This window comes from Chiloscyllium plagiosum, unplaced genomic scaffold (assembly GCF_037043375.1).
Source record: "Chiloscyllium plagiosum isolate Xiang-an unplaced genomic scaffold, Cpla_swu_hap1 HiC_scaffold_47, whole genome shotgun sequence".
Classification (NCBI taxonomy): Eukaryota; Metazoa; Chordata; class Chondrichthyes; order Orectolobiformes; family Hemiscylliidae; genus Chiloscyllium; species Chiloscyllium plagiosum.
In genome coordinates, this window is record NW_028270185.1 from 18,344,213 (window position 1) to 18,369,577 (window position 25,365).

Below are 25,365 nucleotides of genomic sequence, written 5' to 3' on the forward strand. Positions count from 1 at the left end.
AAAAGCTAGTACTTCCATATAAACCTGTTGGATTATAACCTGGTGTTGTGTGATTTTTAACTTTGTCCATCCCAGTCCAACACCGGTACCTCTACAGTAAAGTGGAGTTAGTTCAGAGATTGGCTACAGACTCATTAAATGGCGGAACATGATTGAGGGGCTAAATGGCTTCTTCCATATTTCTATTTAACTAAATTCCCATCCCAGCATCTGCTAACGACATCCCAACAATGGCTGTACATGTCCCCGGCAATCACTGAGCAAGCCTTGTTCGCAGCAACTGAACACATCTTCGAAACGCTGCCAGTCACCATTAATCATAGTCTGGCTACCACACAACACTTCCCAGCAACTATCCTGGCAAACCATTTTGGTAAGCTTATTGTTCTGACTGACAGAGAGCGGTAAAACAAGCCCAGTTTCTCCTGCTGGATATTGGAAGCAGAACACAACAGGCAGCATACAAAAGGGAAAGCACACAGACAGTTATTCACTAACCAACAGGCAACTGAGGTTGAGATACAGGCCGGGACCTAACCCAGGGAATTTAAGGGAGAAGCACAAAAACATGGAAAAAAGAGAGGCTGGAATCTAATCAAGGACTTCAAAAGGCTTCTATATAGATGGATAGACACCGAGGGAGCGAGATACAAAGTATAATCAAAGCAAGGGGTTCAAGAATTTATATATAGAACATGGCTAGCACAGATCTCAGTGGTTAGCATTGCTGCCTCATAGCACCAAGAACCCAGGTTCGATTCCACTGTTGGGTGACTGTTTGTGTGGAGTTTACACGTTCTCTCTGTGTCTGTGTAGGTTTCCTCCGGGTGCTCTGGTTTCCTCCCACAATCCAAAGATGTGCAGGTGAGGGTGGATTGGCCATGGGAAAATACCCATAGTGCCCAGGGATGTGCAGACTAGGTGGGTTAGCTTTGGGAGGGCCAGTGTGGACTCAGTGGGCTGAATGGCAGGTTTCTGAACTGGACGGATTCTATGATTCTAACAACAAAACTAACACGGATGAATTACAGACTGCAATGAATAGTTTGGGGATTTACTTGTGAATGAGTTACTGAAGGAACTCTAGTCGGACAGTTAGTGAGGATCATAAATGGAACAGATTCCCATCTCTCTCTGACGCTTCATTCAGTGGGAAATAAACAAGTAATTTGATTTTGGAATTTCATCCTGATTTATACAGGATAATGGGAGATCTGAGAATGAGTTCAGACTAAAGTCTAATCAAAGGTTATAGATAGAAAGACAAATCCCCAAGAAAGAGTTACAGACTGACATCTAATTGAGCAGCATGAATTGTTGATATATAAAACAACAGAGGGATTCAGATGGGAATCTAGTCAAGGGATTTAGCTGGTTTATATACAAATTAGTGAATAGCCAAAAATAGGTTACAGGTTGGAATCTAATCACGGTTCATAAAATTTATATACAGAACAAAAGATACCTGGGATTAACTACAGGCTAGAATCTAATTGATGATTTCGGTGGGGGGTTTCCACTTAGTAACAGACAGCGAATAATGAGTTACAATTTAATTGAGGGTTTCAGGGGATCTATATAGATGCCATTTGGTAGCACAGAACTTGTTAACATGCAAAGAATTACTCTGATAACCAATCCGGGATTGTCATTCAGAATCGCAGTGTGGTGCTCATGTATGTACTGGAAACTTCGTGTATTAACATGCTGGGACCTGGTCTGTGCAGACAGAAGGACCATGTCCACACACTGTACTTGTTTCAACTCAACAACTAAATGACAGCCAATCTCCAATTAATTTCTCATAGCAACGCCTTGACCAATCAGCGGAAGATGCCTGGTTTAAAATTTAAACAAAGCTCGGTTAACTGTCAGTCATCATCTAACCGGTGCATTCTCCAGGACAATGCCTAGCCAGAGTCTAAATGCCGACAAATCAGCACTCTTCTCTCTTACTGTATCGATGTTGTCTCCTCAGTATGTTGGGTATTCTTGGGAATCATCCAGGTGAGTGCAAGATTAAAGAATGCTCCAACAATGTCTTTCGTTTGTCAGCCGTACTCGAGATTTAGCTCTAGAGATATCAGGAGCTGGAGAATGCATTATAGGCTGGAATTGGGGTGGCACGGTGGCTCAGTGGTTAGCACTGCAGCCTCACAGCGCCAAGGACCCGGGTTCAAATCCAGCCTCAGGCGACTGTCTGTGTGGAGTTTGCACGCTCTCCCTGTGTCTGTATGGGTTTCCTCCCACAGTCCAAAGATGAGCAGGTTAGGTGAATTGGCCATGGGAAATTGCCCGTAGTGTTAGGTGTATTAGTCAGAGGGAAATGGGTCTGGGTGGGTTACTCTTCAGAGGGTTGGTGTGGACTTGTTGGGCCGAAGGGCCTGTTTCCACACAGTAGGGAATCTAATCTAATCGAGGAGGTAGTGAAGTTGGAATAACATAAGAACACAAATGTAGAAATTGTTGCTTTAATCCTTTGAGCCTGTCCCACCATTCGCCAAGCACATGGCTTATCTATGTGGCGAAAGTGTGTACTGCAGATGCTGGAGATCAGAGTTAAATTAGAGTGGTGTTGGAAAAGCGCAGCAGGTCAGGCAGCATCTGAGGAGCATGAAAAGCGAGTTTTCAGGCAAAAGCCCTTCATCCCTCAATAACCTCACTCTCGCCTCTCATTCCTTGGCTTTTGGAGATCTAACCCATCACAGATTCAAAATTAGAAACTGTCCCAGCAGCATTGCCCGCCCCAAATGATCCTGCGCGTGTAGACGAGTTTCTGAAATTCACTCTGGAGAAGTTGAGCTGTGACACTTGTCTGTAAGCAGAGACTGGTGGCCTTTCCCCATAAGGGTTGGGGAGGGTTTCGCCAACACGTGCTGACCTTGTCACCTTTAACCTCCGCATGGACAGCCTTCCCTGTCAACCGACAGGTCAATGACTGATCATCCAGAGTCTTGTCTCAACAGTGCTGGGAATGGGGGGGGGGGACATGGACAACAGAACCTGGTGAGGGGGAGGCTGAGTGTAGGGTCCACTGACTGTTCCTAGCTTGAAAACACTCAGCGGCTGATGGAGGGTTGACATTGAAAAAGGGAGCCCATTGAAAGTCACACCGTCTTACCGTTGTTGCCACAACCCACCCTCCCCCCTCACCTTCTTGTTATCACTCACATCTAGCCTGGGGTCCGGGGCAGGTGGATGTTACCCTGACAGCGTCCATGGCCTCCTCCCCCCACCGATGACGGTGATGGTCAAGTGAGCTGGCAGCCTCCAATTGGTGGCACCCGTCGATGGGTGGGACCCCTGCGCCTTATGAGATCCCACCCATCATATCCTGTCAATTAACCTGCCCATTATTCTCCACTCTCCTGTATCTCCTGACACAGTTAATGTCCTAAGCAGGTCAATAAGACCCTCTCCTCCATGAGCTTCTGCTTTAGAAAGCAGTCACTTACAAGGGTCTTTACCAAGAGCTCACTGGAAGTCCATAAAAATAATGCCTATGGTTATCCCCTTGTTCACCAGTACAGTCATTTCTACAGAGAAAGATCAAATTCATCAGGCATGTTCCAAATCCATGTTGACTCTCTCTGACCAGCTGAAAAACTTCAGTCATCCTGAACTTAACTGTAGACTCTAGTCATTTCCCAGCTGCAGGCATCAGGCTGAATGGTCTATAATTCCCTGGGTTCTCACCAGCCTTTTCTTGAATTGCAATGTAATATGCACAATTGTCCAAATGTCTCCATAATCTAAGAAAATGTCATAAGTTCCCAGTCAGGGCATTTGAAACAATCTCACCTAGTTTCTTTAACGCCATGGGATAAAAACCATTCAGGCCTGGAGATCTGAAAGTCTTTACTTCCATCAGTGTGACAAAAGAGAGATTTGTTGCTGAAGTGCTCCATCTTGCACTCACCCAGGACCTGGGGGAGGTGATGGCTTAGCGGCATTATCACTGGACTGTTAATCCAGAGACTCAGGCAACATTCTAGGCATCTGGGTTTGAATCCCGCCATGGCAGATGGTGGAATTTGAATTCATTTTTTAAAAATGGAATTAACAAGTTTAATGATAACGATGAATCAACTGTGAGGAAAATCCCCTCTGGTTCACTAATGTCCTTTAGGGAAACTACCATGCTTACCTGGTCTGACTTACATGTGACTCTTAATTGCCCTGTAGGCAATTAGGGATGGGCAATAAATGCTGGCCCAGCCAGCGATGCCCTCATCCCATGAGTGAATTAAATAAACAAGTTGATCCCAATAATGGAGCCACAGGAGCAAAAGGATGCCGATTGGTTACTAGGAAGTGACATTTCGACACACAGGTCCATTCTCCACAAACAAAAGGATCGTTAGAGAGAAGAAGGTTGAGAGGTGACTTAATAGAGACATATAAGATAATCAGAGCGTTAGATAGGGTGGACAGGGAGAGCCTTTTTCCAAGTATGGTGACGGCGAGCACGAGGGGACATAACTTTAAACTGAGGGGTGATAGAAAAAGGACAGATGTCAGAGGTAGTTTCTTTACGCAGAGAGTATTAAGGGTATGGAATGCTTTGCCTGCAATGGTAATGGATTCGCCAACTTTAAGTGCATTCAAGTCGTCATTGGACAAGCATATGGACGTACGTGGAATAGTGTAGGTTAGATGGGCTTCAGATTGGTATGACAGGTCGGCACAACATCGAGGGCCGAAGGGCCTGTACTGCGCTGTAATGTTCTATGATTACATTCAAATCTCACGCCTTTTCTGAACTACCTAGAAACCTGCTTTCTACCTGGCTAATCAGAATGGACGTGCAAACCAATCCCCATACCCCTTTCTCTCGGTGTATAAACTGTTGTGACCATTTGAAATTTGGCATTCTTGCATTTGTCCTGATGTCGCAAGAGAAAAATCTTTGCTAGGGAGTCTCTCCCTTGATGACTGCGATGCCTTCATGCTGGATCTCTGGTATGCTATCCTCTTCCTCCATTGTAGCCAAGTGGTACTATTACTAGACTAGGACTCCAGAGCCCCAGGCTAATGTCCTGGCAGATTTTGCAGAAGGAATTCAATAAAATATAGAATTACAAGCTAATCCAGTGGTGACCATGTTATCATTGTTGTAAAATACCGTCTGGGTCACTGAAGTCCGTCAGGAAAGGAGATCTGCCATTCTTACCTAGTGTGGACCCTATGTGACTCCACACCCACTGCTAGGTGACTGACTCTTAACTGCCTTCTGGAATGGTCTGGTTATATGTAACTGCTACAAGGAATGAGATTAAATACCTGCAACAACCTAGATATCAGGAATGACAACAGTAAATACAGCTCATCCAACCCTGCGAAGTTCTCAGACCAACCTCTGGGGACCTATGCCAAACTGGGAGAGCTGTCCTACAGACTAATCAAGTAACAGCCTGACACAGTCTTACTCACGATATCATACATTATGGACACCACCATCACTGTCCCTAGATTATGTCCTGTCCCACGGGCAGGATAGACCCAGCAGAGGTGGCGGCACAGTGGTATACATTCTGCATTCGGAGTCCTCAACATTGACTCCAGACCCCATGAAGTCTCATGTCATTCAGTCAAACATGGGCAAGGAAACCTCTGGCTGATTGCCAGTTACCTCAGCTGACAAATCAGTGCTGCTCCATGTTGAATAAAATTTGGGTAACGTTGTGAGGGTGACAAAGGCACAGCATGTACTCTGTCTGAGGGACTCCAATCTCCATCACCAAAGACAAGCTCAGCAGCAGCACCACTGATCAAGCTGGTTGGTCCTAAAGGACATAGCTGCTGGATTGGGTCCGCGGCAAGGAGTCAACAGGAGGGAAAAACATACTTGACCTCATCCTTACCAATCTGCTGACAGCAGATGTACCTGCTCTATATCAGTAAGAGTGACCCACGCAGTCCTTGTGGAATAGAACTCCTGCCTTCACGTTGACAATACCTTCCTTTGTGTTAGAATCATAGAATCCCTGCAGTGTGGAAGCAGGCCATTCAGCCCATCGAGTCCACACTGACCCTCTGCAGAGCATCCTACCCCCTTCCCTATCCCTGTAACCCAACATTTCCCATGGCCAGTCCACCTAGTCTGCACATCGCTGGATACTATGGATAATTTCCCATAGCCAATCCGCCTAATCTGCGCATCTCGGGACTGCGGGAGGAAACTGGAGCACCCAGAGAAAACCCACACAGATAGATAATCCAAGATATTACTGTCTGATGAGCCATACATCAGTGGCAGGGAAATTATTTTATAACATTCTTAGGGACAGGGTTTACTCGCTTGGATAAAGCACGATTTATTAGGGATAGTCAGCGTGGCTTTCTGTGGGGGATGTCCTATCTCTCAAATTTGGTTGAACTTTGAGGAAGAGTAAGTGATGAAGATGATCGATAAGGATAGTGTAGGGCGGAGAATTCTATCTACATGGACTTTACTAAAGCATTTGACAATGTTCCTCATGGGAAGTTGGTTCCGAAGATTAATTCACATGGGATGCACAGTGAGTAGGTAAGTTGAATACAAAGTTGGCTTAGTCATAGGAGACGGAGAGTAATTATGGAGGGGTGTTTTTTCTGACTAGAGGTCTATGACCAAAGGTGTTCTGCAAGGATCAGTGCTGGAACTTCTGTCGTTAGTTTATATATATATATATATATATATATATAGAGAGAGAGAGAGAGAGAGAGAGAGAGAGAGTCATAGAGTTGTAGAGATGTACAGCATGGAAACAGACCCTTCGGTCCAACCCGTCCATGCCGACCAGATATCCCAACCCAATCTAGTCTCACCTGCCAGCACCTGGCCCATATCCCTCCAAATCCTTCCCATTCATATACCCATCCAAATGCCTTTTAAATGTTGCAATTGTACCAGCCTCCACCACATCCTCTGGCAGCTCATTCCATACATGTACCACCCTCTGCCTGAAAAAGTTGCCCCTTAGGTCTCTTTTATATCTTTCACCTCTCACCCTAAACCTATGCCCTCTAGTTCTGGACTCCCCGACCCCAGGGAAAATACTTTGCCTATTTATCCTATCCATGCTCCTCATAATTTTGTAAACCTCTGTAAGGTCACCCCTCAGCCTCTGATGCTGCAGGGAAACAACCCCAGCCTGTTCAGCCTCTCCCTGTAGCTCAGATCCTCCAACCCTGGCAACATCCCTGTAAATCCTTTCTGAACCCTTTCAAGTTTCACAACATCTTTCCGATCGGAAGGAGACCAAAATTGCACGTAATATTCCAACAGTGGCCTAACCAATGTCCTGTACAGCCGCAATATGACCTCCCAATTCCTGTACACAATACTCTGACCAATAAAGGAAAGCATACCAAACGCCTTCTTCACTATCCTATCTACATGCGACTCCACTTTCAAGGAGCTATGAACCTGGACTCCAAGGTCTCTTTGTTCACTAACACTCCCTAGGACCTTACCATTAAGTGTATAAGTCCTGCTAAGATTTGTTTTCCCAAAATGCAGCACCTTGCATTTATCTGAATTAAACTCCATCTGCCACTTCTCAGCCCATTGGCCCATCTGGTCCAGATCCTGTTGTAATCTGAGGTAACCCTCTTCGCTGTCCACTACACCTCCAATTTTGGTGCCATCTGCAAACTTACTAACTGTACCCCTTGTGCTCGCATCCAAATCATTTATGTAAATGACAAAAAGTAGAGGACCCAGCACCGATCCTTGTGGCACTCCACTGGTCACAGGCCTCCAGTCTGAAAAACAACCCTCTACCACCACCCTCTGTCTTCTACCTTTGAGCCAGTTCTGTATCCAAATGGCTAGTTCTCCCTGTATTCTGTGAGATCCAACCTTGCTAATCAGTCTCCCCTGGGGAATCTTGTCGAACGCCTTACTGAAGTCCATATAGATCATATCTACTGCTCTGCCCTCATCAATCTTCTTTGTTACTTCTTCAAAAAACTGAATCAAGTTTGTGGGACATGATTTCCCACGCACAAAGCCATGTTGACTATCCCTAGTCAGTCCTTGCCTTTCCAAATACACGTACATCCTGTCCCTTAGGATTCCCTCTAACAACTTGCCCACCACTAAGGTCAGGCTCACCGGTCTATAGTTCCCTGGCTTGACTTTACCGCCCTTCTTAAACAGGTGCACCACGTTTGCCAACCTCCAATCTCCCGGCACCTCACCTGTGACTATCGATGATACAAATATCTCAACAAGAGGCCCAGCAATCACTTCTCTAGCTTCCCACAGCATTCTTGGGTACACCTGATCAGATCCTGGGGATTTATCCATCTTTAACCGTTTCAAGACATCCAGCACTTCCTCCTCTGTAATCTGGACATTTTGCAAGATGTCACCATCTATTTCCCTACAGTCTATAGCTTCCATATCCTTTTCCACAGTAAATACTGATGTAAAATATTAATTTAATATCTCCCCCATTTTCTGTGGCTCCACACAAAGGCCGCCTTGCTGATCTTTGACGGGCCCTATTCTCTCCCTAGTTACCCTTTTGTCCTTAACATATTTGTAAAACCCCTTTGGATTCTCCTTAATTCTATTTGCCAAAGCTATCTCATGTCCCCGTTTTGCCCTCCTGACTTCCCTCTTAAGTATACTCCTACTTTCTTTATAGTCTAAGGATTCACTTGATCTATCCTGTCTGTACCTGATATATGCTTCCTTCATTTTCTTAACCAAACCCTCAATTTCTTTAGCCATCCAGTATTCCCTATACCTACCAGCCTTCCCTTTCACCCTGACAGGAATATACTTTCTCTGGATTCTTCTTATCTCATTTCTGAAGGCTTCCCATTTTCCAGCCATCCCTTTACCTCCGAACACCTGCCTCCAATCAGCTTTCAAAAGTTCTTGCCTAATACGGTCAAAATTGGCCTTTCTCCAATTTAGAGCTTCAACTTTTAGATCTGGTCTATCCTTTTCCAACACTATTTTAAAACAAATAGAATTATGGTCACTGGCTCCAAAGTGCTCCCCCAATGACACCTCAGTCACCTGCCCAGCCTTATTTCCCAAGAGTAGGTCAAGTTTTGCACCTTCTCTAGTAGGTACATCGACATACTGAATCAGAAAATTGTCTTATACACACTTCAGAAATTCCTCTCCATCTAAACCTTTAACACTATGGCAGTCCCAGTTGATGTCTGGAAAGTTAAAATCCCCTACCATAACTACGCTAATATTCTTACAGATAGCTGAGATCTCCTTACAAGTTTGTTTCTCAATTTCCCTCTGAGTATTGGGGGGGTCTATAATACAATCCCAATAAGGTGATCATCCCTTTTTTATTTCTCAGTTCCACCCAAATAACTCCCCTGGATGTATTTCCAGGAATATCCTCCCTCAGCACAGCTGTAATGCTATCCCTTATCAAAAATGCCACATCCCCCTCCTCTTTTGCCTCCCTTTCTATCCTTCCTGTAGCATTTGTATCCTGGAACATTAAGCTGCCAGTCCTGCCCATCCCTGAGCCATGTTTTCGTAATTGCTATGATATACCAGTCCCATGTTCCTAACCATGTCCTGAGTTCATCTGCCTTCCCTGTTAGGCCCCTTGCATTGAAATAAATGCAGTTTAATTTATTAGTCCTACCTTGTCCCTGCCTGCCCTGACTGTTTGACTCACTTCTGTTCTCAGCTGTACCCGTCTCAGATCGATCTCTTTCCCCCCCCCCCCCACCTTACTAGTTTAAATCCTCCCAAGCAGTTCTAGCAAATTTCCCTGCCAGTATATTAGTCCCCTTCCAATTTAGGTGTAATCCGTCCTTCTTGTACAGGTCACGTCTACCCCAAAAGAGATTCCAATGATCCAAAAATGTGAATCCTTCTCCCATACACCAGCTCCTCAGCCATGCATTCATCTGCTCTATCCTCCTATTCCTGCCCTCACTAGCTCATAGCACTGGGAGTAATCCAGATATTACTACCCTTGAGGACCTCCTTTTTAAATTTCTGCCTAACTCTCTGTAATCTCCCTTCAGAGTCTCAACCTTTTCCCTTCCAATGTCATTGGTTCCAGTGTGGACAATGACCTCCTGCTGGCCCCTCTCCCCCGTGAGAACATTCTGCACCCTCTCTGAGACATCCTTGATCCTGGCACCAGGGAAACAACACACCAATCTGCTTTTCCTCTGCTGGCCACAGAATCGTCTGTCTGTACCTCTGACTACAGAATCCCCCAACACAATTGAGCTCTTGGAAGCCGACATACCCCTCATTGCATTAGAGCCAGTCTCAGTACCAGAAACTTAGCTGTTCGTGCTACGTTCCCCTGAGAATCCATCACCCCCTACATTTTCCAAAACAGCATACCTGTTTGAAATGGGTATATCCACAAAAGACTCCTGCATTAACTGCCTACCTCTCTTACTCTTCCTAGAGTTAACCCATCTATGTGACTGTATCTGAGACTTTCCCGCTTTTCTATAACTGCCATCCATCACATACTATTGCTATTGCAAATTCCTTATCGCTTCTGTCTGTCTCTCCAACCAATCCACTCGATCCGATAAGATTCGCATCCAAGAGCATTTATGGCAGATATAATCCGCAGTAACCCTTAAACTCTCTTTAAACTCCCACATCTGACAAGAAGTACATATCACTGCAAAGGCCATTTTTGCTCCTTCACAATCGACAGACCCAGAAAATAACACCGTCTTGTTCCTCTACAAACACTGCCCCAGGTTAAATTAATAGCTATGGCTTATATTTTAAGTTTAATCAAGAGACTTATCTCCAAAAACATATAATCAAGAAAGAATCCATAATACTCACTACGGCAGCCTTTCTCTTGGACAGATTTAAAACAACAATTAACTTATCTGATTCTGTGCTGTGAACTTTGCCCAACAGTTCCACCAAGATTAGTTGTGAATTTCATTGTTTGTTAATTTTCCCAGATGCACGAATTCAAATGGTAAATGTGCAGGTTCTCGCTCTCTCTCTCCTGCACTGTCCTCATATAAAAAGATTTAGATGGAAATGTCGGTGATCTGATCAGTAAGTTTGTAGACAACACAAAATTTGGAGGTGTTGTGGAAAGTGAGGCAAATGTCAAAGCATCAGTTGGAAAGTTAGGTGGAGAAATAGCAGATAGAGTTTAATCTCAACAAGCGTGAGGTGATGAATTTTGAAGGTCAAATGCAAGAGGAAAGTATATAGTCGCTTCAATATACAGAGGGATCTTGGGATCTAAGTTGGCAGCTGCCTGGAAGTGGCAACATGAGTGGATAAGGTGGTAAAGAAGGAATAGGACAGACTTGCTTTCATCAGTCAGGGCACTGAATATAAAAGTTGCCAAATCATGTTGCAGCTGTATCAACTATACTTAGGCCACATTTGGATTATAATGTGCAGTTCTGGTCACCACACTAGAAAGGACGTGGATGCTTTGGAGAGAGTGCAAAAGGGGTTTACCAGGGCGTTGCCCGGATTGGAGTGTATTCACTATAAGGAGAGGTTGGACAAACTTGGATTGTTTTCACTTGAGCATCAGAGGCTGAGGGGTAACCTGATAGATGTACTGCATATACAGTTATAAGGGGCATGGATAGTTGGGAGTCTTTTTCCCAGGGTGGAAATGTCAAATACTAAAAGGGAATAGATTTAAGGTGAGGGGGAAAGTTTAAAGGAGATGTGCAAGGAAAGATTTTTTACAAGAGGGTGGTAGGTGCCTGGAAAATGCTGCTGGGGAGGTGACAGCAGCAGATATGATTGCAACACTGGGGCACCATTTTGACTGATGTATGAACAGGCGGGGAATAGAAGGTCCGTATGCAGGCAGATGGGATTAGTTAAGAATAGTATCATGGTCAGCATAGACATGGTGAGCCAAAAGGCTTGTTCCTGTGCTGTACTGTTCTACATACATCTAAAGTGACTCTTCTTTCTGTTGCTCTCCACTTTGTCCTCAAGAAGAGATCTATGTAGCTTCCAGCTCTGACTGAAAAGTCAACATATTTATCTGCATTTCTCTTCTTCCAGTTCAGTCTGCTTTTGTAATTTCCAGCAATTCTACATTTCTCTTGTGGTCAATGTATGAAATTTTGCCTCTTAAAAGTCTCTATTTTCCTTCACTGGTCTTCACTCATTGTCCACAGTTCGGGACACCTGAATATCACTGAATCACAGAAATCTTACATCACAGAAAGAGGCCATTTGGCCCAACGTGCCTGCACTGGCTCGTTAAAATGAGAGCCACTACCCATCGCCAATCTCCTGCTTTCTCCCCATGTCCATGCCTGTTATTCCTAGCCAGATAATCATCCAATGCCCCTCTTGAAATGCCTCAATTGAACTTGTCTCCACCACACTTTGAGGAAGCACATTCCATACAACTGAAATATCATGCTGATTTGGACACCCTCACACAATATCTTTTTTGAGTTTCATTTATAAGCCCTTGCGGTTAGAAACTGTTTCTGCATCACATTGCATTATAGGTTTCACACCCCTGATCTTATGCTACTTTACTCATGAACAGATTTGTCTAAAGTTTATCGTGGACACTCTCATTCCTTTGAAACTGTCCTTGCCTGAATCTATCATCTTAATTGCTCCCTAACATTGAACTCAATCATATTATGAACGTGACTTAATCTATTGGATCAATATTGATACATTAGTTATATCTGACTATTGTTCCTTATTAACCCTAATATAGCATTAACCCCTTGTTGTTTCGGAACGGACTTTGCATGAAAACTGTCTAAAACACAGGCAAGAAATCTGCTGCTTTTGGAATGTGTTCAGCTGCTTACCAGAATTTATGTGGAAGTTAAAATCAACATTATCTCCTCTATTTGCAGAATAATTAAGCAGACTCTCTGTCTTTCCAATGCAGTAAGACAGAGCAGTTCTCTGCCTCTGTTTACAGAGTAATTTAGCACGCTGTACTGCACATTCATCTAAATTTCTGCATTTATGCCACTCCAAATTGCTACTAGAGAACCTAAACAAGATTCCAACTTTTCTCAAATCCGTTTCTGTATCGCTTAGTTTCTCCTTTATGTTAGTCCCCAAAGCACAATTAATAACTATTATTCCACTCATTTCTATTTCACTTGTTTTAAAGCTTCTGGGCAAAAGTTAGGACTGCAGATGCTGGAAACCAGAGGCAAAAGCCCTTCATAGGAATAGAGGCAGGAAGCCTCCAGGGTGGAGAGATAAATGGGGGGTTTGCCCGAAACGTCAATTTTCCTGCTCCTCGGATGCTGCCTGACCTGCTGTGCTTTTCCAGCACCACTCTGATCTAAACTTAAAGCTTCTGGGTCAAATCCCAGTCTACAACTTACTCTCATCTCTCTGTTGTTCCACATTCCGAAAGCCTGGATTTTAACACATCTCTGTACAGAAAACTGACAGGCTGAAGGGGATTACAGGTTGCAATCTAAATGGGGGTTTCTGGGTGGTTTATCGAGAATAACACATACCCAAGAGTTAGATAGAATCTGGAATCTCATCAAGTTGGCTTAAATCAGGAAAGGTATCATTGCTATGTCACTGGGCTGGTAATTTATTAGCCCATGCTAATGTGCTGGGGAAATGGGTTCAAATCCGTTCACCTGGGCCGGTGGAATATATATTCAATTAATAAATCAGATCAAAAGCTAATCTCAGTGACAGTGGCCATGAAACTATCATTGATTGCTGTAAAATCCCATCTGAATCGCTAATATCCCCTTAGGAAAGGAAATCTGCCATCCTTGCCCAGTCCAGCCTATATGTGACTCCAGACCCACAGTGACGCAGTTGATTCCTGACAGCCCTTTGAAATGGGCCTGGCACGCTGTTCAATTCAAGGGCAATTAGGGGCAGCAACAAAGGCTGGCTTTACATCTTGCATGAGAAAACGGTTCTGATTAACTGGCAAGTCGATTGTGATTGGTCAATTACAAAGAGGGTTTGGTCAATTGGGCCAATGGGCTGAGGAGTGGCAGATGGAGTTTGGTTTGGAGAAAGGCGAGGTGCTGCAGTTTGGTAAAACAAACGAGGGCAGGGCGTACACAGCTAATGGTCAGGCCCGAGGCAGGTTTGTGCAACAGAGACCTAGGGGTGCAGGTACATTGTTCTTTGAAATTTGTGTCACAGGTAGGGAGGGTGGTTAAGGAGGCATTTGGCATGCTTGCCTTCACTGCTCAGTCCTTTGAGTATAGGAGCTAGGATGGCATGCAGAAGGTGGTATAGGACGTTGGTGAAGCCACTTCTAGAACACTGTGTGCAATTCTGGTCGCCCTGTTATAAGAAGGGTAGTATTTTCCAAGATGGCAGCAGTGGCAGGGTAAGACGTGTCCGGGCTCAATTCCTGTATGTTCCTGCTCATCTGGCCAGCTGCATACTTCTTTGTTCTTGCTTTTTGTTTTGTTTCTTCATTTCTCTTTTGTGTCAAAGTTCACCTTTTTTTCTTTCCTGTGGCTGTGGTGGAGGAAGGCGGTTGTGAGGGCCTGCGGTGATGGCAGCGATGGCGGCGGCAGTGCGGTGGATTCGGATGCCCAGCCTCGTGGCCAGAGGTGGCCGCGGCTTTATCGAAGGCTTCGTGGTCGGTGGGTGTGGTCAGTCCCCCCCGGCAGCAGTGAGGCGCTCTCACCAGTGAAAGCATGGTCATTCCAATTCATCCATCACGGCTATGGTGGCAATTTGGCAACTTCATGTGGAGTCTTGGTGGGTCCGGTCTGTTCCTTCTTGCTGTGGCAGCCATGGTGAGGCTTTGATGTGGGCTTTGGCGGTGTAGTGGGCCTGGTCCTGAATTCCTTGCTTTAGCACCCACAGGGGTGGGGATTTAATGGGGAGTTTCAAGGGTGGTTTATCGAGAATAACAGCTACCCAGGAGTGAGTTAGAATCTGGAATCTAATCAAGGGGTTCAAGGCAGTGTGAATCAGGAAAGGTGGTGGTGTCAGCAGTGGTGCTACATCGCCATGGAGAGAACAGGAGATGAACTTTGTCCTAACTTTCTCTCAATTATTTCTCCTTATAATTTGAGTAATTTAAAATAGCGCTGAATTGTGGCCACTTCTACAAATACAACGGACAATAAATTGTTATACAGTTCTATTATTAAATTGGAGAGGGTGCAGAAAAGATTTACCAGGCTGTTGCCAGGGCTGGAGGGCTTCAGTTATAAGGAGAGACTGGGATTATTTTGCACTGGAGTGTAGGAGGTTGAGGGGGGGGAACCTCGTAGAGGTTTATAAAATCATGAGGGATATGGATAAGGGGAACATCAAAGGTCTATTCATTGAGTGGGGGATTTCAAAACTAGAGGAGATATTTTTAAGGTGAGATGGGCAAGATTTAAAAGAGGTGTGGGTGGGGGGTTGTAACCTTTTCACACAGAGGGTGGTATGTAGATGGAATGAACTGCCGACGGAAGTGGTAGGTGCAGATACAGTTTCAACAGTTAAAAGACATTTAGATAACTACATGAATAGGAAACTTTTAGAGGGATATGGGCCAAATGCAGCCAAGTGGGACGAGCTTAATACGGGGAAACCTGGTCGCCATGGACTAGTTGGACTGAAGGGTCTGTTTCCATGCTGTCTGACTCCATGACTCTGTGACTCAACCAGTCTGCATCCTTTCTTCAAACATTATAAATTATTGCCCCCTTCAAAATGTGACATTCTTGCATCCATCCTGATGAATGCAAGACAAAAAGCTTCAAAAGGATTTCTCATTTTATAAATACAACAGAAAAGTTCACAATTTGCACAGTTACTTAAGACAATAAAAGGACAGCAGCTGAGTGGTTCTTTGAAAAATACCTTCCATTTCGACAACAATCACATCGTATGCATTCGAGCAGTGTGGTGAATGTTTAGTCATTCCCGCTCTCCCTCCTTCCCTCTCCTCTGGACATAGTCCACTCTGCACCACCCGCGTCATAACCATTCCTGATTAATCCCCCTTCCTCAGACCAACCCCCAGCCCATGAAAGTCCCTGTTACCCACCTCCTGACAGCTCTGGAGGAACTGCTGTAGCTCCCATTGGACAGCCAGGCGCTCCAACCAATCATGAGCCAGCTTGTAATTCTGTTCGCTCCTGCAAACAAAATGAAGGATGGTGAGTTCTGGCCTCAGGGGAGGGGTAACCTTCAAAAATTATCAGCGTGACTCAGCACAGAACGCAGCTCCAGAAAGTGCAACTGTCATTTAAAAAAAACCTCCCAGGAACAGCACACTCGGAAACTCCTGACAGATACTTGTGACGATGCTGTCACTTTAAAAAGGTTATTTTGTCCTGGGTTTTTTTTTTGAGAGATTGTAAAGGAGGTGCTGCAGTGGCTACGGAAGCCTTTAGGTTTTTTTTAAAACAATGGAAGGGGAGTAGCCAGTTCTCACAAATCAAGCTTTCTAGACTTTTTTTTAAACCATAGCAGCCAAAAGCTTTTTGGGTCCCAGAACAGTGGGAGCTTCAGCAAATTGATTCCAAGCTGTTACTCTTTCTGAAATCTCTCTTGATGTTGTTTCCTCCTGGATTGGAGAACTGCATGAAAGAATCTATATCTGAATTTGCCTTTTTGCAAAGGTTGTGTCTTTGGGCTGTTACAATATTGGAACAGTTAATTAGCTGTAGGTTAATTAGTATCATTCAGTTCAGTTTCCCAATAGTTGAGTTATTCTAAATTCCTCTTCCTTTTGTTTGTATTTTAACGATAGTGTTTAAATAAATTGTTTTGTTTAACGTCGAGTAGTTTGACTAGTTGCATCACATGTGGAACACATTTAACTATGAAATAAGAAAAGATGAGGGTCTAGGCTACCATCTTAAAATATTTTGAGGGGGTCTGGTCTGGCCCAGAATACACTTCACACTCCGCTGTTGACTTGCCCACTATCGTTGACATGAAGCTCCCTCCAGGTCAAGTTAACCCCTGGATCAGAATCATTTGCTTTTGTCAAACATGGGCAAAAAGCAACACCACCAGCCATTCAATGAGGTCACAACCCATTTGTACCTTAGCTCCACACCTCAGAATATCCTTCAACTAATATAAAAATTAACATCGAAACACAGAAAATAGGAGCTAGAGTTGGCCCAGTTGGCACTTCAGGCCTGCTTCACCATTCAATATGATCATGGCTGATCATCCAACTCAATACCATGTTCCCGCTTTCTCGCCATACTTTTTGATCCTTTTAGTCCCAGAAACTATATCTGCTGCCTCACAGCGCCAGAGACCCGGGTTCAATTCCCGCCTCAGGCGACTGACTGTGTGGAGTTTGCACGTTCTCCCCGTGTTTGCGTGGGTTTCCTCCGGGTGCTCCAGTTTCCTCCCACAGTCCAAAGATGTGCAGGGTCAGGTGAATTGGCCATGCTAAATTGCCCGTAGTGTTAGGTAAGGGGTAAATGTAGGGGTATGGGTGGGTTTCGCTTCGGCGGGTCGGTGTGGACTTGTTGGGCTGAAGGGCCTGTTTCCACACTGTAATCTAATCTAATCTAACTCCTTCTTGAAAACATTCAATGTTTTGGTTTCAAACGCTTTCTGTAGCTGAGAATTCCACAGGCTCACCGCTCTCTGGGTGAAGACATTACTCCTCACCTCAGTCCTAAATAGTCAACTTCATATCCCTAACTTGTTTCTGAACACCCCCCAATCCATGGGAACATCAATCCTGTGAGCACCCTGTCTAGTCTTGGTGGAATCTTACAGGTTTCTATCCCGCTTCATTCTTCTAAACTCCAGTGAAAATAGGCCTCACCAATCCAGTCTCTTTTCATATCTCAGGAACCAGTTTGGTAAATCTTTGTTATACTCTTAACATAGCCAGAATACCCTTCCTCAGGTGAGGAGACCAAACTTGCACACAGGCCTGATCTCCGCAAGGCCCTGTACAATTGCGGGACAACACCCTCGGTTCCTGTACTCGAATCCTCTCACTATGAATGCCAACATACCATTTGCCTTTTTTGCCACCTGCCTGCTTAATTGCAGCAACATTATAACTCCTAATCATGGAAGTTGTAAATTAACTCTCAGTTATTTCAGTGCGAGAATTTAACTTGTCTTTACGTGGAGATGTGTTTACTGCCATTTAATCCTAAACAGCTGCATGACAGAGGAGTTAGCTTCCCTCTACATCCCCGAGTGACTCCTTTAACCATCTTCATTAAATCGCCCTTTAATCTGTAATAAGCAGGGAATTCTACACTAATTTGTATAATGGTACACTCATAATCCCCTTGGTTAGGCCTGGCATTATTAAAGTGAATCTTCATCTGCATTATTAATAAATACAGTGAAAACTGAGGTCCCCAGTCCAGGTCCTGGGCTAAATAGATGTCCATTTAGGACATCCTGCCACTCAGCGTACGGGCCCTTTCTAAGATCATAAGGACATAAAAATAGCAGCAGGAGTAGGCCATCCAGTCCCTCGGGCCTGCTCCACCATTCAGAAAAATCATGGCCAATCCTCTCATGAACTCAGGTGCACTTACCCGCCCATTCACCATAACCCTTGATTCCTTTACTGTTCAAAACATCGATCTAACTTTGCCTTCAAAACATTCAATGAGGTAGTCTCCACTGCTTCATTGGGCAGGGGATTCCTCAGATTCACAACCCTTTGCGGGGGAAGACGTTCCTCCTCAGCTCAGTCCTGAATCTGCTCCCCTTTATTTTGAGGCTATGCTCCTGGGAAAAAAAAGTCCCACAATCCCCTTATAAACTCAAATCCTCCACTCCCGGCAATGTCCTTGTAAAACTTTTCTGAACGCTCTCCAATTTAATAGTATCCTTCCTTATCGAAAGGCAGCCAGAACCATACGGCGAGATCCTGACAATATGGGAAAAGGGGCTTTCAATTTCCACCCTCAGTCCAAAGATGTGCTGGTTAGGGTGGATTGGCCATGTTAAATTATCCCATAGTGCCCAGGGATGTGCAGGTTAGGGTGGATTGGCCATGTTAAATTATCCCATAGTGCCCAGGGATGTGCAGGTTAGGGTGGATTGGCCATGCTAAATTATCCCATAGTGCCCAGGGATGTGCAGGTTAGGGTGGATTGGCCATGCTAAATTATCCCATAGTGCCCAGGGATGTGCAGGTTAGGGTGGATTGGCCATGCTAAATTATCCCATAGTGCCCAGGGATGTGCAGGTTAGGGTGGATTGGCCATGTTAAATTATCCCATAGTGCCCAGGGATGTGCAGGTTAGGGTGGATTGGCCATGCTAAATTATCCCATAGTGCCCAGGGATGTGCAGGTTAGGGTGGATTGGCCATGCTAAATTATCCCATGGTGCCCAGGGATGTGCAGGTTAGGGTGGATTGGCCATGTTAAATTATCCCATAGTGCCCAGGGATGTGCAGGTTAGGGTGGATTGGCCATGCTAAATTATCCCATAGTGCCCAGGGATGTGCAGGTTAGGGTGGATTGGCCATGTTAAATTATCCCATAGTGCCCAGAGATGTGCAGGTTAGGGTGGATTGGCCATGTTAAATTATCCCATAGTGCCCAGGGATGTGCAGGTTAGGGTGGATTGGCCATGTTAAAATATCCCATAGTGCCCAGGGATGTGCAGGTTAGGGTGGATTGGCCATGTTAAATTATCCCATAGTGCCCAGGGATGTGCAGGTTAGGGTGGATTGGCCATGCTAAATTATCCCATAGTGCCCAGGGATGTGCAGGTTAGGGTGGACTGGTTGTGTTAAATTATCCCATAGTGCCCAGAGATGTGCAGGTTAGGGCGGATTGACCATGTTAAATTATCCCATAGAGCCCAGGGATGTGCAGGTTAGGGTGGATTGGCCATGTTAAATTATCCCATAGTGCCCAGGGATGTGTAGGTTAGGGCGGATTGACCATGTTAAATTGTCCCTAATGTCCAAGGATGTGCAGGTTAGGGCGGATTGACCATGTTAAATTATCCCATAGTGCCCAGGGATGTGTAGGTTAGGGCGGATTGGCCATGTTAAATTATCCCATAGTGCCCAGGGATGTGCAGGTTAGGGCGGATTGACCATGTTAAATTGTCCCTAATGTCCAAGGATGTGCAGGTTAGGGCGGATTGACCATGTTAAATTATCCCATAGTGCCCAGGGATGTGTAGGTTAGGGCGGATTGACCATGTTAAATTGTCCCTAATGTCCAAGGATATGCAGGTTAGGGCGGATTGACCATGTTAAATTATCCCATAGTGCCCAGGGAGGTGTAGGTTAGGGCGGATTGGCCATGTTAAATTGTCCCTAATGTCCAAGGATGTGCAGGTTAGGGCGGATTGACCATGTTAAATTATCCCATAGTGCCCAGGGATGTGCAGACTAAGGTGGATTGGCCTTGCTAAATTATCCCATGGTGCCCAGGGATGTGCAGGTTAGGGTGGATTGGCCATGCTAAATTATCCCATGGTGCCCAGGGATGTGCAGGTTAGGGTGGATTGACCATGTTAAATTGTCCCTAATGTCCAAGGATGTGCAGGTTAGGGCGGATTGACCATGTTAAATTATCCCATAGTGCCCAGGGATGTGTAGGTTAGGGCGGATTGGCCATGTTAAATTATCCCATAGTGCCCAGGGATGTGCAGGTTAGGGCGGATTGACCATGTTAAATTGTCCCTAATGTCCAAGGATGTGCAGGTTAGGGCGGATTGACCATGTTAAATTATCCCATAGTGCCCAGGGATGTGTAGGTTAGGGCGGATTGACCATGTTAAAAATGTCCCTAATGTCCAAGGATATGCAGGTTAGGGCGGATTGACCATGTTAAATTATCCCATAGTGCCCAGGGAGGTGTAGGTTAGGGCGGATTGGCCATGTTTAATTGTCCCTAATGTCCAAGGATGTGCAGGTTAGGGCGGATTGACCATGTTAAATTATCCCATAGTGCCCAGGGATGTGTAGGTTAGGGCGGATTGACCATGTTAAATTGTCCCTAATGTCCAAGGATGTGCAGGTTAGGGCGGATTGACCATGTTAAATTATCCCATAGTGCCCAGGGATGTGCAGGTTAGGGCGGATTGACCATGCTAAATTATCCCATAGTGCCCAGGGATGTGCAGGTTAGGGCGGATTGACCATGTTAAATTATCCCATGGTGCCCAGGGATGTGCAGGTTAGGGTGGATTGGCCATGTTAAATTGTCCCATAGTGCCCAGGGATGTGCAGGTTAGGGTGGATTGGCCATGTTAAATTATCCCATAGTGCCCAGGGATGTGCAGGTTGGGGTGGATTGGCCATGTTAAATTATCCCATAGTGCCCAGGGATGTGCAGGTTAGGGTGGATTGGCCATGTTAAATTATCCCATAGTGCCCAGGGATGTGCAGGTTAGGGTGGATTGGCCATGCTAAATTATCCCATAGTGCCCAGGGATGTGCAGGTTAGGGTGGATTGACCATGTTAAATTATCCCATAGTGCCCAGGGATGTACAGGTTAGGGCGGATTGACCATGTTAAATTATCCCATAGTGCCCAGGGATGTGCAGGTTAGGGCGGATTGACCATGTTAAATTATCCCATAGTGCCCAGGGATGTGCAGGTTAGGGCGGATTGACCATGTTAAATTGTCCCTAATGTCCAAGGATGTGCAGATGTTGGCACTCGTTAGGAGCATAGTCACGGACATTGCTGTCCAAGAGCTGGTCACTCCACCCTCTCGGCTCACAGGTACCAGAGTACTGAGCCTACACTGCTCTCACACTAGACAATTGTTAGCTGTGGGAAATGCAGGGTTACAGGTATAGGGTGGGCCGTGGAGAGACCGTGTGGACTCAGTGGGCCACATGGCCTGATTCCACGCTGTAGCAATTCTATGATTCTAAGGGAGCACTGTCCCCATAAATCGCACAGTCAGTTTAGCTTACATTAACTGCCCAGTGTTCAATAACATTAAGACAGAGCAACCCAATTCTTATCTTATTCTGACTCACATTTCAAGGTTTAAAAAATGCAATCAACCCATACTGTGGGCGTAAAAGTTGCAAATGACACTCTGCTTTATCTTGTCTCCCTCAGCTCCGGTACAACCAGAACCATTCACTTCTAACTATTACTTTTTTTTATTGGGTTAGGAAGCTGTGCAGGGGAGGAGCAGAAGCTGAGAGGAGGGTGCGGGGAGGGGGAGGCAAAGTGTTTCAAGGCATTTTAAAGAACCCCCCCCCACTTTTAAACTGGCTTCCTTGAAACAGCAGCCAGTTTCAATGACTGACCAGTTAGGTCACAGTTGCTGTTGGACATCACCAGCAAGGATTTAAAGGAACCTTGCAGATGTTGACACTCATTAGGGGTATAACCATGGACATTGCCGTCCAAGAGCTGATCACTCCACCCTCTCAGCTCACAGGTACCAGAGTACTGAGCCTACACTGCTCTCACACTAGACATTCGTTCGATGTCAGCTGCAGCAGTGTGTCCAGTTGGTGCCGCATTATAGAAACCATGTAAACACATTGGAGAGAGTGCAGAAGAATGGTTCTGGAGATATGTAACTCCAGGCACGGAGAACAATTGGAGACTGTTCCCCTTGCCGAGAAGGCCTCTCAGAGGACATCTCATGCAAGTTTTCGAGGTCACGGTCAGAGTATTTGGGGAAAGAAAACTGCTTCTGATTGTAAAAGGATCAAGAACCAGAGGGTACGGTTTTAAAATCATTTGTAAATGGAGCGAATGTGAGGGCAGGCTTTCTCACATCGCGATTGGTTAGGGTGTGGGAGTATCGATGGAGGCAGGGTCAACTGAGGCATTCAAGAGGGGCCATTGGATGGTTATGATTAGATTCCCAACAGTGTGGAAACGGGCCCTTCAGCCCAACAGGTCTACACCGACCCTCCGAACAGCAACCCACACCCCTCTGACTAATGCGCTACGGGCAATTTAGCATGGCCAATCCACCCTGACCTACACATCTTTGGACTGTGGGAGGAAACCAGAGCACCCGGAGGAAACCCATGCAGACACGGGGAGAATGTGCAAACTCCACACAGACAGTCGCCCAAGACTGGAATTGAACCTGGGACCCTGGTGCTGTGAAGCAGTACTGCTAAACACTGAGCCATAGTGCCACCTTAATAGGTGATCTTAATGGGAATAATGAGCAGGGCCACAGGGAAAAGGCAGGGGAATGGGCACTAAATCGCAATGCCTGTTGGGAGAGCCAATGTAGACATGATGGGCCAAATGGCCTCCTTCTGCACTGTAATAACTCTGTGACTCCAAGCATTGGGAGCTACAGTTTGAGAGACTCTGAATGAAGACTTTATCATTACAGTCAATCTCAACCACTACCATTTAAAGGGAAGTAGTGGCATAGTGGTAATGTCAGTGGACTTGTAATCAGGAGGCCCAGCTAATAGTCTAGGGTCACGAGTTCAAATCCTACCAATTCATAAATCTGGAATTGAAGATTAATTTCAGTGATGGTAGCCAGGGAGGTTTCATCGTTATAAAACCCCTTCTGGTCCACCCAGGTAGGCAGGGAACTCGGCCTTCTTTGTGATTAGGAGAACGCAGGGTGGTACAGGTGGTGAGGTGCCATACCTGATGGTGATGGACTTGGTTTGCTCGTCAATCTTCTCCTGGTAGATGCTGCCAGCTTTCACCAGCTGCCCTCCTGCCTCCACCACCGTGTTGATCTTCTGCAGGTTAATCTCCAGAGTCACCAGGAAATCCCGGTGCCTCTTGATCGCCGTCTCCGCTGCCTCCAGCGACACGGGCACTTCGAGTTGGGCCAACACCGACTCCTGGGCACAGGATGGACAACCAGCAGAGTGAAGTCGGAGCACCCCACCATTCGCTGAGCCCACCCCCTCCACAAACATGAACAGTGAATCCCAGTAGCTCAGGTTTATGGGGGGGATGGTGACGCAGTGACAGTACCGCTGGATTGGTAACAACCTGGGGCCACGGGTTTGAATCCCTCCCACAGGAACCAATGAATAAATCTGGAATTCAAAGGCAGCCTCAAGTGCCAGTGACTGCTATCATCGACCTAACTCCCATCCTCACCTGGGCTGGCCTTCATGTGACGCCAGACCCACAGCGATATGGTCGACTCTTAGCTGCCCTCTGGGATGTTGTTCGTGGGATGTGGGTGTCTTAAAAACTGACTCTTCCTTATCCATCCCAGAGGGCAGTTAAGAGTCAGCCACATCAAACAAGCAAAAAGCTCTGCCCATCTTTATCCCTGAGCTACTCAGGAAAAAACCAAGGAAGGCCATCACTGCACAGCAGGCTGCCTCTGGTTTCATAGTGGGGCCATTGATATCATTCAAGAGCCCTGGGTCACCGTGGAGACAGTAGCGTGGAGCTCACTATCTACTGGCCAGCAGTGCGTCACCATCTCCCCATAAACCTGACCAGAGTGTGGGAGGTGAGGAGGTCAGAAGGCAGGTCACAGGTCGGCTGGAAGGGAGGTCAGAGGGTGACACAGAAGGGAGTGGAGGGCAGGTTGGAGGGATAATGGAGGGAGGTCAGAAGGGGGCGGGGTAATGGAGGCGAGGTCGGAGGTTGGTCATAGGGATAGTGGAGGGGAGGTTCCAGTGAGGGGTAGGGGATGGGAGGTCACCATGAGGGGTAGGGGAGAGAGGTCACCATGAGGGGTAGGGGAGAGGGGTCACCGTGAGGGGTAAGGGAGGGGAGGGCCCAGTGAGGGGGAGGGGAGGGGAGGTCCCAGTGAGGGGTAGGGGAGGGGTGTCACCATGAGGGGTAAGGGAGGGGAGGGCCCAGTGAGGGGTAGGGGAGAGGATGTCCCAGTGAGGCGTAGGGGAGGGCAGGTCTCTGTGAGGGGTAGGGGAGGGGAGGTCCCAGTGAGGGGTGGGGGAGGTCATCATGAGGGGTAGGGTAGGGTTGGGGAGTCTCAGTGAGGGGTAGGGGAGGGGGGGGTCCCAGTGAGGGGTAGGGAGGGAGGTCTCTGTGAGGGGTAAGGGAGGGGAGGTCACCGTGAGAGGTAGGGGAGGGGAGGTCCCTCCTAGTGAGGGAGAGGAGAGGGGAGGTCCCAGTGAGGGGTAAGGGAAGGCAGGTCTCTGTGAGGGGTAAGGGAGGGGAGGTCTCTGTTAGGGATAGGGGAGGGGAGGTCTCGGTGAGGGGTAGGGGAGGGGAGGTCTCGGTGAGGGGTAGGAGAGGGGAGGTCCCAGTGAGGGGTAGGAGAGGGGAGGTCTCAGTGAGGGGTAAGGGAGGGGAGGTCTCTGTGAGGGGTAGGGGAGGGGAGGTCCCAGTGAGGGGTAGGGGAGGGCAGGTCTCTGTAAGGGGTAAGGGAGGGGGGGTCCCAGTGAGGGGTAGGGGAGGGGAGGTCCCAGTGAGGGGTAGGGGAGGGGATGTCACTGTGAGGGGTAGGGGAGGGTAGGTCTCAGTGAGGGGTAGGGGAGGGCAGGTCTCTGTAAGGGGTAAGGGAGGGGAGGTCTCAGTGAGG

At 46.5% G+C, this 25,365-nt stretch overlaps 1 protein-coding gene across 3 annotated transcripts in view; it reads right to left on the reverse strand.

Moving 5' to 3' along the window:
* The window catches only part of sptbn4b (spectrin, beta, non-erythrocytic 4b), a 316,634-nt gene that overhangs the window by 148,924 nt on the left and 142,345 nt on the right, over positions 1-25,365 (reverse strand). For all 3 annotated transcript variants that reach the window (XM_087984145.1, XM_087984144.1, XM_087984146.1), the window contains 2 exons: positions 23,496-23,698; positions 15,975-16,065 (listed from right to left, as the gene is read on the reverse strand). In XM_087984145.1, coding sequence (XP_087840271.1) covers positions 15,975-16,065; positions 23,496-23,698 — 294 coding nt within the window. The remainder of the gene's footprint in view (positions 1-15,974; positions 16,066-23,495; positions 23,699-25,365) is intronic.